At 48.7% G+C, this 13,056-nt stretch overlaps 5 protein-coding genes across 5 annotated transcripts in view; 3 read left to right on the top strand and 2 right to left on the bottom strand.

Annotated features, from left to right (window-relative positions):
- MCYG_01639 (4-coumarate-CoA ligase-like 6) overlaps positions 1-1,576 on the bottom strand; it is a gene marked incomplete at both ends in the record, with an annotated part of 2,531 nt that extends 955 nt beyond the window's left edge. The window contains 4 exons of the mRNA XM_002848659.1: positions 135-1,145; positions 1,242-1,277; positions 1,374-1,441; positions 1,561-1,576. Coding sequence (XP_002848705.1) covers positions 135-1,145; positions 1,242-1,277; positions 1,374-1,441; positions 1,561-1,576 — 1,131 coding nt within the window. The remainder of the gene's footprint in view (positions 1-134; positions 1,146-1,241; positions 1,278-1,373; positions 1,442-1,560) is intronic.
- A 1,628-nt stretch (positions 1,577-3,204) lies between these two features.
- MCYG_01638 (ubiquitin interaction domain-containing protein) lies at positions 3,205-6,062 on the top strand (the record flags this gene model as incomplete). Its single annotated transcript, XM_002848658.1, has 7 exons — positions 3,205-3,291; positions 3,384-3,452; positions 3,520-3,577; positions 3,671-3,808; positions 3,868-5,055; positions 5,117-5,628; positions 5,688-6,062. 7 exons carry the CDS (start codon positions 3,205-3,207, stop codon positions 6,060-6,062), a joined length of 2,427 nt encoding a protein of 808 aa, XP_002848704.1.
- Positions 6,063-6,266: 204 nt separating this feature from the next.
- Positions 6,267-6,951, top strand: MCYG_01637 (conserved hypothetical protein; the record flags this gene model as incomplete). The annotated part of the gene is made up of 2 exons (XM_002848657.1): positions 6,267-6,504; positions 6,557-6,951. 2 exons carry the CDS (start codon positions 6,267-6,269, stop codon positions 6,949-6,951), a joined length of 633 nt encoding a protein of 210 aa, XP_002848703.1.
- A 1,395-nt stretch (positions 6,952-8,346) lies between these two features.
- Positions 8,347-9,395, top strand: MCYG_01636 (osmosensor protein; the record flags this gene model as incomplete). Its single annotated transcript, XM_002848656.1, has 4 exons — positions 8,347-8,415; positions 8,496-8,651; positions 8,706-8,828; positions 8,889-9,395. 4 exons carry the CDS (start codon positions 8,347-8,349, stop codon positions 9,393-9,395), a joined length of 855 nt encoding a protein of 284 aa, XP_002848702.1.
- A 2,526-nt stretch (positions 9,396-11,921) lies between these two features.
- On the bottom strand, positions 11,922-12,828 carry MCYG_01635 (uncharacterized protein; the record flags this gene model as incomplete). The annotated part of the gene is made up of 2 exons (XM_002848655.1): positions 11,922-12,161; positions 12,445-12,828. 2 exons carry the CDS (start codon positions 12,826-12,828, stop codon positions 11,922-11,924), a joined length of 624 nt encoding a protein of 207 aa, XP_002848701.1.
- Positions 12,829-13,056: the final 228 nt, after the last annotated feature.

The raw sequence follows: 13,056 nt of genomic DNA, 5'->3' as shown, positions 1-13,056 counted from the left end.
ATCCTTGATACGTCCAGTTATTGTAATATAGCCGTCGGCAGACATCGATGCTTCATCACCGGTCTTGTGGACAAAACGTTAGAAAAGCCATGAATACCCAAAAAAAAGGATCGAGCTGAAGAGGGACTGCTCACATGCATCCAAACTTTTCCTTCCGAGTCTGGCACCATGACAGCAGCGGTTTTTTCGGGTGCACCCCAGTACCCCTTCATGACATGATATCCGCTGACAGCCAACTCGCCTCTCTCGCCCAGGGGGAGTGTTTTGCTATAGTCCTGGGGATTGACCACCTTCGCTTCGACATGTGGCAGTAACTTACCTACGGTGTTCAGCCGCTTTTCGATCGGGTCGTCGGTTGCAGTCATCGTGGAGACCGGACTCGTCTCTGTCATACCGTAGCATATCGTAAGCTCTGTCAGGTTAAGTGTCTTGTGTAGTTTTTTCATTAGTTCTGACGGTACGCTGCTACCAGCCGCAATGCCTGTGCGTAGATGTTCGAATCCCTCGTAAGGTACTACACCGTCTGCAATGAGGTCAAGCTCCTCAATGAACATCGTCGGTACGCCGTATAGTGCTGTGCACTTCTCTTCCTGCACTGCTTTCAACGTTGCAATCGCGTTGAAAGATTCAGCAGGGAATACAATGGCTGATCCGTGAGTGGCTGTGGCCATGAACCCTAGCACGCAGCCAAAGCAGTGGAAGAGCGGCGGAGGACAACATACAATATCCTTATGCGTGAGCAGCATTCGGTCGCCAATCTGCACTCCATTGTTCAGGATCGATCGATGGCTCAAACAGGCGGCCTTGGGCATTGATGTCGTCCCAGATGTGAATTGGATGTTCACAATATCGGTAGGAGAGAGTCCCTGGTCGGCCAAAGGCTTCATATCCTGCGAGAGTTCGGTATATATCGAAGTATACGGCGTAATGCATTTCAAGTCGGACGTATCAACTCTTCCGTCATCGTTCCGGACCAGTATGATCTGTTTGAGAGAGCTGACGGGAGATTCAAACTTAACGGACTGGAGATCTGGGACAATCTGCTGAAGTAAAGGGATGTTCGATTGAGGGTCCCGTCGAGGTAGGTTCACTTCCGTACTGATAATCAAATGAGAGGCATCTAGATGGCTGAGGGCGGACACGACCTGGTTGAAGTTGAAGGATGGATTTAGAGGAACCTAGCCACGGCAATCAATTAGCTGTCTCGATGTCTATAAAAGATTAAGAGACAGTATACCTACCAAGACTGCTCCTAGTTTAAACAGCGCATATGTTGTCTATCAAAAGATATGGTCAGCTTGAAGCCTTCGTGATTCATTTACCGTATCCCTCACAATCGCATATTCCATCCCATTTCCCAACGACACGGCTACTCTGTCACCCTTTTTGACGCCGGTAGATACCAGTCCACGGGCCAGGGAGTTGCTCTTCCTATCCAGTTCTTCATAAGTGACTCGCTGGCCCTGATGTCTCGAGATAACACTATCCGGTTCCAAAATGTTAGATCACTCCCTTGCCAAACAAGTTATACCAGACGACGACGCCTAGTGGAAGACTAACGCAGTTCTATCTCCATATTTCTTCACTGTGTTCGCAAAATAGTCGCCGACCGTCTGCTCGAATAATGGAGGCTGCGCCAGACTTGTTAGCTGGCAGCTCGTGAATCAGAAGAAAACGAAAGATTTCAAGACCACCGACCTCAGACGGTCCTCGAGCATAGCTCAGACCGGACGCCTTGCGACACTGCAACACTCCAGCTAAGCTTCGATACTTCCACCTTGCCGTTGGTAGGCTTGCGATGCGTCTGGAGAGCTGCCGTGAAATCGCTGTTCCCCGCATAACCGCTGGGAATATTGAAATAATAACTTATGCAAGGAACAATTCAACCCAAGAAAGAATGAATTCCACGTTCACGCAGAACACTAACAGAAAGGAATGAATATAGATATAGAAGTCAATATCTTCTACCCCATATACTATGTAAGGGAATGACCTAGATTTATACCCGAAAATACTTGCGGGGAGTCCCTGGAAGACCCAATATTTAAGTCGAGCCTAGCTAAGGGGAAAATTCGGCGATCACTGCCGATAGCCGAAAAGTCTCTGCTCTTTACCTTGGGACAATTAAAGGCTATAAAATATATGAGATGTAATGTATTCCTCTGTTGGTTATTGCAGTATAATATTCCATAGATTGGGTCCTTAGTTCTGTATGGGTGAAGAAGTTGTTGATAAGAAAATCACTCTGCCTTCCGCACACGAACAAGTTTCCATCTGCCTCCATTCCTCGAAATCTTCCAAGGTACTGGCCTTTCCCAGGCCTCCTTCATGGTGGACGCAAATCTAGGAAAGGGTGCATAAGGACTCGAGGTTGTGCATGAAGGGGCTACATTCACTGTACAGCACATCAATCGTCGAGAAAGCCCAAGGCTAGTGAGATCACAGTATCTTCAGGCTGGTCGTTGATCATCTTCCTCTTGGAGAGCCGGCCTCTGTCAACACAAATCCCACAACCCGCCGTCGGCCTCCTGATTTTGACGACAGTATAGGCGTATCTTCAAACACTCTTTTCATCGAAGGCGGAGAATATTCGGCGTCTCCCGGCCGTCTTTGGCTGGTAGTTCTGACACCTTGCCTCTAACCTAGGATTTAATAAACTGAAACGCCCTAGTAAAAGTCGTTGGTTAGAGTCTTGTTGTAAAATGTGATAATAATTGCCACAAAGTCTCATGTGAAAGCCTTGGAGAGTTGTTCGCTAGAAATATCCAGCTAACACTACATCCAAGGATGAATGACAAAGGGTAGTAGACTTGACTGTTTCTTCAATTGAAACTTTAGCATCTTAGCTAGATAATGTCTGCTACGGACGAGAAGTAGCAGAGATGAGGCTGTCTAGCTGCATAGTAGGATGAAGCCATGACTGGATACAAGTGGATATCTGCTTGATATAGACCACTCTAAGCAGCTATTGATAGCCATCAGAGCCAGAAGAGTAGTGTTTCCTTGGACGTATCATCTATTTTGATAATAATAAATCATAGAATAATAACGCATCATCATAGTTGAGGTTGCGAGTTGAAGATGACGAATGCAGGCTTCCCCGTGACTTAGCGATCTATAAACTTGGGGTTTTGTCTGTTTTTGAACTCCATCAACTTCAACAGCTCACCATCACAAACGAGCAAACAGTCTGCGAGACAGAACATGGTACCGGAGATATCTGACGAGGCGATTGAAGCCTTCGTCTCGTTCACGAGCGCCTCAAAGGAACGGGCAGTTGCCTTTCTCCAGGTTTGTCTAGCTCAACAGCAAGATCCCCTCCATCATTGGCCCCCCCCAGCTCGATATACGGCCTGCTAACAGCTCTCTTCTACGCATCACAGCATAATAACGGCGACTCTAACAGAGCTATCAATGCCTACTTTGAGAATCCTGACGATCCTTTACTACCAGTGAGCAGATACCCGTTTCTCAAGCTCTTGAACTCGCGCACCAGAGCACGTTGTCTGACATCAACAGGTCCAGGAAATTATAACGAACACCGGTTCTCGCGACTACCAAGGCTCAGTGTCTCATAGTAAGCATGTACCGACCTTGACCAGCGATCAAAGCTATAATGGACACTTATTCGCCCCCAACTAGAGTCCATATTTTTTCTGACTTGTTCGAGGATCGTTTGATATCGACTGTATAGATATTACCGGTTATGGAGCGCCATCTCGCCCGCCCTCGCGAGTCGGAATCCGTGAGAAGAAAAGCGTAGAGTCTACGACTCAGACAGCGAATATGTTGGGAACCCCAGGTTATTGTGAGCTTCTATTACTTGTCTTGTTGCCGTGGCTTTGCGCTTACACAGGGTGGGAACAGCGGACAGTATCAATACCGATGGCTTCACGTTGGCACAACGTGAAGAGCACGAGATGCAGCATGCGATGGCCGCGTCACTTGGACATAATTTGCCCATCGGAGACCAGGAATCGGGTGTGGTCACCACCGAGGAAGCGAAGTTTGGTCCTGCAAATAGGGATCACTATGACACACAATTATGGGCATTGACACTACACAATTCTACCTCTAGGGAAATATCCATCGACCCGGATCCAGAACTTCGAAAGAGGATAGACGATACGCCTGTCTTTCTCCGGCCTGGTGCGGAGGCGGATCATTTTCCTTCCTTTTTAACTATTCTCCACTCAATCCCCATAGCCAGGGAGGAACTTCTTTGGAGGGATAGGGTGATACCAGACTATGGTAATGACAGCCAGTGGTGGAATGGGCAGCCTACCTTGAACGCAATAGAGCAGGCAGAGACACCGCTCGAAGAGGCTGTCCATGAAACACAGCGGTTAATGGCTTTATTAGACGGCTCCAAACGAGCTTTTGGAAGTGCAGATGTACTGTCTGGCCTAGTTCCTCTAAAATGTTGGAGACCCGAAGACCGAATAGCCAGCTTTTTCAAAATATGGGAAGATATATCACCCCCTGAAAATGGAGAGCTGCCGCAGAAAACATTTTACTCGAGAGGTGTTAAACAGTCTGTTTCAGAGGACGAATGTGTAAATGAGCCATTCTCATTGCTGGACCTTACCATCGATAGGACTTCGGGGCGGACGCTATACGATCTCCTGGATGGACATATATGGTGTGATATGCCCGGCAAAGACCTTGACGACGTATGGCTAGAGGAAATTGCGCCAGTTTTCACAATGCGCATAACCAATAACGGCGGCAGCCGTGTAGACTTGAAGATTCCCGCTGTTTGGTACCCTGATCGGTACATGAAACACTGCAAAGAGTTTGCTGCAGAGCTTAGAAAACGCCGTATTGTCGTTGACATTGAGCTGGAGAGGCTGGGAGCGATGGTTGATCGATTCCTAGCCAAAAAGGGTAGTGTGTCGATTGATACAATCGTGGAGAATGTCGTTGCTGGTTCACAGGTTGCGTTGAATGGCCCATACCAGGCTGAGGGCTCTTCCCCAACCACGGAAGAAGACGTAGCTAGTCTTGTTGACCAGTTGAAAAAATTGACAGAGCAGATTACCCATAAGATAAAAGGTATGTTCAACTCCGGCTATCCAAAGGGTGTATAGAGTATTGATATGCGATAATATCTTAGAACTGGAGGAAAGAAAGACACAGGCTATTGAGAGTCTGCGGCAGCTTTCCAATTGTTTTACTGGCCAGGCTTCCTCTGCAGAGGAGTCACCAAGGCACAAGTATACTCTCCGCGGCGTGTGCACGGAGCCACATATCTTCTACGTATTGAAGCCCCGAAAGCCAGACATGGGCCTGATGACGGATGATGCTCCCGATACACCAGTGTCAGATGGATGGCAGTGGTGGCGAGTCAGCTTTTCAGTCGATGATGCAAAAGTTAGCTCTGGGTCTGCGACTCTGAAACCGACTACTCAAGCAGAGTTGTCTACATCTGCTCAGACAGATGGCAAAGTGGTAGTATCTCGAGCTACTGTGGCTAATAACGTGGATATCATTGGGTACACGGCACGTCCGGTGCGGGAGATTGAAGTGCTTCGTGCTGCAAAGGAAGAGTCTTCCAATATTCTTCTAGTATATGCCAACGAAGAGGCCATGAACTTCGAGGCTGGGGATCTCCCTGAGCCATTGAAGGTAAGTATCAGCCATGACTCCCGTCCAGAATTGGTTGTCGACGCTAACTGGTGCTACAGAATTTCATAGACAAAGACAACGAACTGTTCGAGCAAGAACTTGCAGAGTTCACAGCCGAACTTGAAGAGAAGGCGAATGCTGAGGGAAAGGCGGACGCTGCCTACTCTGCTACTGAGCAGGGCGACGTTCTTATGGAAGAGCCCGGTCCCGCCCAACCAGCGGCGCCAGGTGACGGCGAGGAACAAGAGTTCAAAGGTCAAGAGATGCAGGAACGCGCAGGGCAGCATAGTGTCGGTATCGTCCCTCCGCCGACAGCCCCTCGACAGCGAGCTGGTGCTGGCGTACAGGCTGGATCGATGGACCAGATCAAGGAGGAGAGTGACGAGGACCACATGCATATCGACGTAGAGACTAGACCAGCTCCAGCGGCATAATGTCTATTACTTCTGTAGTTGTTAATAATCATAGACCCTACTTCTACTTCTACTGCTTAATATCTTTTACTGTAGATCTATAGATTGCCTAATTAGGTTAAGGTTCGGCTTTAACTTGTGGCTTCAAAAAAAAAAAAAAGCAGCTTCAAGTAAGATGAAAACAAAAAACATCAAACACTCGACAAAGTAATTAGAGCGTTCAAGATGGAGACGGAATACACGATCAACACGGCCGCAGACACCATCGAGCTGCTGGAGACTCGCCTGCGACGCGTCGAATTCCTGCTTACAGGCCAGACGAACTGGGCCAGCGAGCCAGAGCAGCTCTCTGAGCCTCCAGCTTCGGTTCGAGATACGGTCTCTGCCCGCCTAGCTGAGCTGGAACATGGCCTCAAACGCCTCTCTGCGCGAGTACCAGCCGTCCAGGACGTGCTGAAGCTATGTACGCATCGTCATCTCTACTTGTTATAGTCAATATCTAACCAAAGGTGTAGACTCCCGGTTCCCCGACCTGTTCCAGTCTGTGCCTACACACACACCGCCCGCGACACTGACACCAAGCACCCTGGCGTCCATAGTGCTCTCGTACGCCACTGCTTTTCCCGAGACCGCATCCCGACTTAGCTCGCTACAGGACCTCCCTGTCCCGCCGGCCAGCGCGTCGACGGCCCTGGTCGAGCTCCAGCCACGACTGGACCGGTGTCTGGAGACGCAGAGACGCCAGGCAGAAGAGGTCGCTGAGCTAAGGATCCAGAGCTCACTGTTGATGAAGCGTTGGATAGAGGTTGGAGTAGTCGGGGGCGGAGAGGTCTGGGGGGAGTGGGAGGAGCGTCTGAAGATGGTCGAGAGGGGAGTGAGGCGGGAGGAGAGGGCGAGAGAGAGGGAGTAGTAGCTGTTTACCCGGGATGACTTGTTGTGTACTCCCCCCCCCGTCCCCCCCCGGCCTTCCCGTCCATGGATAGACGGTTGAATAAGCGGTATGCTTCCGGACAAGGAACCAGGGACTTTTTATGTTTGAAGAATGCACACAGACACAGCGTCAAGAGACCATTCTTTCCAGCATCTCAAACATTCAACAATCAAACCATCGCCATCAAACGGCCTTCAAACGGCCTTCAACACTGCCGTCACTAAAGCAAGGTGAAACACGGAGGACGCACGACAGAACTCGTGGAGCCAGTCGACGCCAGCGGCAAACATGGATCCCATCTCTCCGTCCAACTTTTCCCTCTTCCGATGTTTCCTCCCACATGCTTCAGGGGTTGGCCTGGCCATCTTTCTTCCTCAGAAGCCAGCGAGCCCCTGCGATCGATTGGCGGACGGAGCCAGAACTTGTTCATCGTCCTAAAACATGACACCCGCCGGCTGGTCATCGATCGTCCAGCGCGCTGGCCTGAAACTGCCCCAACTCCACCGGCCAGCAAGCCATCGAGCCTCTTCTTCTTCCTGCTGCAGGGCTAGTTCAGGGCCCAACTTGGCGGGCGCGCGAAACAAAGACTCACCACATACGAGACGAGGAGGACAGAAAGTGGCGTAGGACAGAAACAGCCGAAGGAGACGGTTTAATTCAATATGAATTTCAATCTATCAATCTCTACTTTATTCATCTTAATATATTCATGTTATATTTTATGCTATTAATAAAAAAATTAAAAAAGCGTTGATGTTATTTGCTTAAGTAAGATTTTTTTTTTCTTTTTCTCTCTCTTTTTCTCCTCCTGAAAGTCGCTTTTTTCTATCTTCATCTTCGTCTTCTTCGTCTCGCCGTTCGTCTTCTTCTTCTTCCGCTTCTTCTTCTCTCTTCGGCGCCTTCACTCTCGCTTTTATTATCACTTGCGTTCGTTCTGGCAACCTCTGTCTGTCCGTCTTCCCCCTCTTTTATTCTCCGTCTTACCAGCCAGGTGCTGACGACTACTTTCGCCCTCCTAGCCGTGCCGGGAAGATCTACATACATATACAATCTATCCATCTACACCAGATATACAACCAATTCACTCGTTGAGCAGTCGACTTCGATCTTGATCTCTGGCTCTTGAACCGGCTGAGACTGCTGCGGCCACGTCCAACACTTCACCACGCAACCAGCGCCCGCAGGAACACTACCAAGCCTCGCTCTGGTAAAAGGGACCGTACGGCGTGCACGCACAGAATTATATACATCTACATCCACTTGCTACGGCTTCCGCTGTATGCGATCTTGGATGGTCTCATATCCAGTCGATTTTGCTGTGTCATAGAGCTGTGTCTGGCGCTACCTTGACCTCTCTGCAACCGGTACGATACAATGGCGCGCTTTCAGATGAGCAACTTGGTTGGCGACCCGTTTGCGTTGGCGACCGTTTCGATAGCGATAGTACGTCTCTTCCCTGTTTTTTTATTTATTGAGCTACCTTTGGGCTGAATGGAAATGATGGCTGACGTACTTTTCGATAGCTTGCCTGGATTATTACCGTTGTGTCCTGCATCATCGCCCAGACCAAAGAAGCCATTCCAAACTTCTTCTGGTGGTCTGTTGCGTACCAGTTCTGTATCGTGGTTGGAATTACGGCTGTGATGGGGTCGAATACCGGTCACGTCTACAGCACCGCGGTAGGTTCTCTCCATTATCCTAAAAAGTATTGATCGACATACTGACGGTTGTAGATTGTTGGATACGCTGCTGCTGGCCTGGTCTGCACCACCTTCACCATTGACGGACTGGTCACTAGCAAAGAAGGCGCCAGACAATCTGGCGGTGCCGGTCTTATCCTCCTTGCCATGACAGACGTACGTCCCAGTCTCACGCTGAAAGTAAGGTGTGCCATTGCCCTGCTAACAACTTGATAGATCGTCTGGATCTTCTACTTTGGCTCAACCCCTCAGTCGCGGCCAAGAACCTACATCGACTCCTTCGCCCCTCACAAGGAACAGCCAAGCTACCGAAGCAGCAAGCCAATCTCACACAGCTACACTCCTCGTCCCGAAACCACAGTCTCATCCGCTCACCAGCCACACCTCTACTCATCCGCCCCATTGAGCGGCTTCGAATCCTCGCCCATGGCCGGCTACAACGCCACGACCGCCAGCTCAACAGGTATCCAGCCCATGGTCGGCCTGCAGACGAACGCGAGCACGGTAGGCGGCGACACGGCTGAGATTGGCCAGCCAACAGAGTACCCTTACCGTGCAAAGGCGATCTATTCGTACGAAGCCAACCCAGACGATGCGAACGAGATCAGTTTCACCAAACATGAGATCCTGGAGGTGTCTGACGTCAGCGGCCGATGGTGGCAGGCGAAGAAGTCCACCGGCGAAACAGGAATCGCACCATCAAATTACCTCATTCTACTCTAACCATACACTATCTACCCGCCTACCAAAAAAATGCCTCACTTACATTGTGTGTTTGGTTTAGTTTGCTGGTTTTTTTTCGTTTTACTTATGATAAGGGAATAAGAGGAGGGAAAGGGAGATACGTCTTCTCTGATATCTTCCTACTAGTTCCATGCTTGTCTGAAGTACTTGATGGATCTGATACCCGCTTTGGTCTGACTTGTTGATTAATGGGTTCGTTTTGCTTCTTTTCTTCATTTCTTCACGGCGCAACATCAGGGGTGGTCTCGATAATTTTTTTGACCCTTTTTTCTTCTCTTTTTTTAATGCCATGTCTCTCTCTCCCCATTTTGATTCATTTGTACAATCTTGCAAGTCCCTTCAACTTACACTACTTTACTTCCCTTCCATTCCATAAAAAGGATCGAGAACCCTTTTTAATGCCTTTTCCCTTCTTCTTCCTCGACAGTGCTTGATTTGTACCCTTTAAATCCATCTTATGTCCATGATATTCCTCGACTTTGTGCCCCTGTGTGATTTAGAATAGGTAAGGCAGTTTTCAATAAGAGATCTGAGATCTTTTTTTTTTTTCTTCGCTTCTTGTTTATGGGCTTACACGGAGTATGCATGGATGCCTTGGGTATGTATGCATCCCTGCCTTCAAAACGTTCATTATTGATAGCATTCCGAGCTATAGACCAGGGCCAAACTCCTCGCGGTCCCAGTGGTTAGAGCAACTCCTCCCAGTTAACGGCAATAACGGATCAAGAGCTCCGGGTTTCCATGGGGAATGCATAGCAAGCCCTTCCAAGGTCCTCTCGCTGCGCTTCGGTGGAAGACATCAAGGCCATAAGGTGGCACATGCAATTGAAAAGAGCACATCCATCCAGAGCCTGGGCTCAACGATTTGATGCATGGCCAGCCTTCTCTGACCTTGGATTCGAGCGAGACTCCTACCTTGAGAAGGCTGTGGTTACCATCTATCCTTCGTCTGGCCAGGGCCCAAGTGTGCCAATTGGAAGACTTCAGCACCTCGTCCTGGTAACCGATAGCTCTCGAGAATTCATAGAACGCTTTACTGGTCTCGTACCTAACATCTCATTTGAAATATGAACCAGAAGCCCAACTGACAAGGATATTATTGCCAGACCCGTAGAATCGTTCATAAAAGGTATTTGTTGACTTCGAATTGTATCGTTTAATGTCCCAAAGTCGGTTTTGTCTACTCTATATGCCTACCATGGGAATTCCCTCCAAAACCTGAAGTTTACACTGCCAGTGGTTACTTTTCATGGATATAAAAGCATCGAGAGCAATTCAAGGAATCCTTTTCCAGGCATGAAGAGTATATTGAGGAGGAACCAAGCTCAGAGTGCTCCTCTACCTATCTACGGAGCTTTGTACTTTATCTTAGTGAAGAGGTATTATCCGCTCTTTATTTTTATATTTAATCATATTTTGCATCAACGCTGTTCATTAGCTACCTAGGTAGGCTTCCACGGAGGTAGACCGGCACCTAAATTCCGAGGATATGGAGAATATCCGACACTGTTTCCCAGTATCCACGACTTCGCATTTCACCTGGATCTTTGCGGATGTCTAGGTCTCCTTATTTGCCTTTCGGGTAGTTATCTTGCTCTTGGTTAACCTGCTAGACTTACGACTTACCTACATCTTTCACGCGGCATCAAAGCTGTAGATCCATCTACCATACAGCATGGAATTCAAAAATCATCCAGGGGTGAATTCCTTTTAGAGATGGATTGAGTGTATATATAGATAGCTAGAAGTATGACATGGTAAGGAATCCTTGTAGCCAGCATGGCAAAGTTCTATATTCCAAGTCATTGCCGTCACAATGATTGAGACAAGTTCGACATACTTTATAAAGCCAGGATGGACAAGTAGATGACGAGCGTCATGTACCGTTGCCGAAGGGTTCCAAGCGGCCAAGTAGGCAAGGCAATGCGTATCCACAGGTTCGAGCGGGCGGCCGGAAAGGCTGGGTCGTTTATGTACAACCCAAAGCGAGGCCCGTCAAACTCGGACTCGGATGAAGATTCCGGTAATGACTTTGGTTGGGAATAGAGCGTGTGGGATTTTTATAATGGCGAACCGAGAAAAAAGATGGGATTTGGAGCGCCCTAAGGCCAAAGATATCGACTGTATCGGGGATGGAAGTGTAGGTAGGTTGGTGTATCTCGATGTGTATGGAGGTCGCCTTCGAAGACGTACATAGACGATGAACTGGTATTCTGTGGCGTCATGGCAGGCATGTAATCGACCGTTCCTGCATCCTGGGAGCTATGGAGACGACACTGCCGTGTGATCGGTATAAGTGAGCTAATCTGTTGATTTATTTTACCTATCGAAAAGGCCTGATCGCTAGTTACTCCATAGGCTGGATATTTTTTGAGCATCGATAGTTTCGGCGCCTTGTTCTCTTGGTAGGTTGACTGTCGACTCTTGAGAAGCTGCAGATAACACAAGGCGTAGCCGCCGAAGGAGGTATTTGTCATAATAGGCCAAGTGGCGTACTGTATAATATCACATTATGAGTTCCATCTCATCTCCCTTTTTTTCCCCAGACCCAAGAACTGACAGGTCCGAAACAGCTCGTTTTAAGAACCCGACATTGTGGCCAGCCACGATAGTCTGGCGGGTCAGGAACAGAAAGCTTCTTCTGAAGCGAGACGATGGCCAGGAGAGGCGGTCTGCTTCATCAGACGAGAGGTCGAGTAGACGAACGGAAACTTGCGTCAAGTTGGAGAAATGGCAAGATGTTTCCTATAGATAAAATATTTAGCCGCAGACCCAGAGATACATCTTTTCATGTTTCTTTTTTTTTCTTTTTGCTCTCGTTTCTTTTTCTCTTCCTACTTATAGTCGTTCGGTCTGCTGTACTCTGTCCTCCGTGACCTTTCATATCAAAATTATGACATCCTGATCGTGATACTCTCCCGATCTCCTTTCTGAGCATACTATGTAGGGTAACGGTCGCTGCTCAGGGAGCCCATGCTGTCAGTAAACTAAGGTCGTATTGTATGCATCCCTGTGCGGATCAACTTACGCCCCGATCTTGTGGCGAACTCCACGGGTTGGACGTCGAGCTCTGCCCAGCCTCGTCAGCCCAGCGAAGCAAGCTAATGGGAGCGTAAAGATAAAAAAGCAGGGCAAAAAGAAAGCAAGAGAAGAGATAGATCCGTAGACTTAAGGCAAAGGCCGGGGCGAGTGAAACATATCCCATGAACACCGGCTCCATCCCTGCCCTTTCTCTCTCTCTCACACACTCTCTCTTTGCCTTCTGACTTCTGTCTATCTTCTGCCAATTCCACATGTCATTTCTGCCGGTCTTTTTTCTTCTGCAGCAGTCTGACATCGTTGCTATAAACTCCTTCCCCCCAGGCCAGGCTTGCTCTTCTTGTATGGCTTGCTGTCTGACGCCCCTAACCATCGTGGTTTAACTAAATCCTGTCAGTAAAGCTGTCAAATCAACAAGACGGATCCCTACTCTCTCTCTCTCTTCCTCTACTCTTGACGGCCATCAAGCTTCAATCTCGCTTAGACGGGCCATGCCGTCCTCCCGCTGCTGCACCATGTCTATCGTCTAGACCGTCCTTTCTATCAGTCTGTGTCTTTATCCTCTCTGCTGGCCTCTGCATCTCTGCATCTTGTCTCTGCC

Source organism: Microsporum canis, genomic scaffold (genome assembly GCF_000151145.1).
Source record: "Microsporum canis CBS 113480 supercont1.2 genomic scaffold, whole genome shotgun sequence".
Classification (NCBI taxonomy): Eukaryota; Fungi; Ascomycota; class Eurotiomycetes; order Onygenales; family Arthrodermataceae; genus Microsporum; species Microsporum canis.
This window is presented reverse-complemented; position numbering and strand designations above follow the sequence as displayed.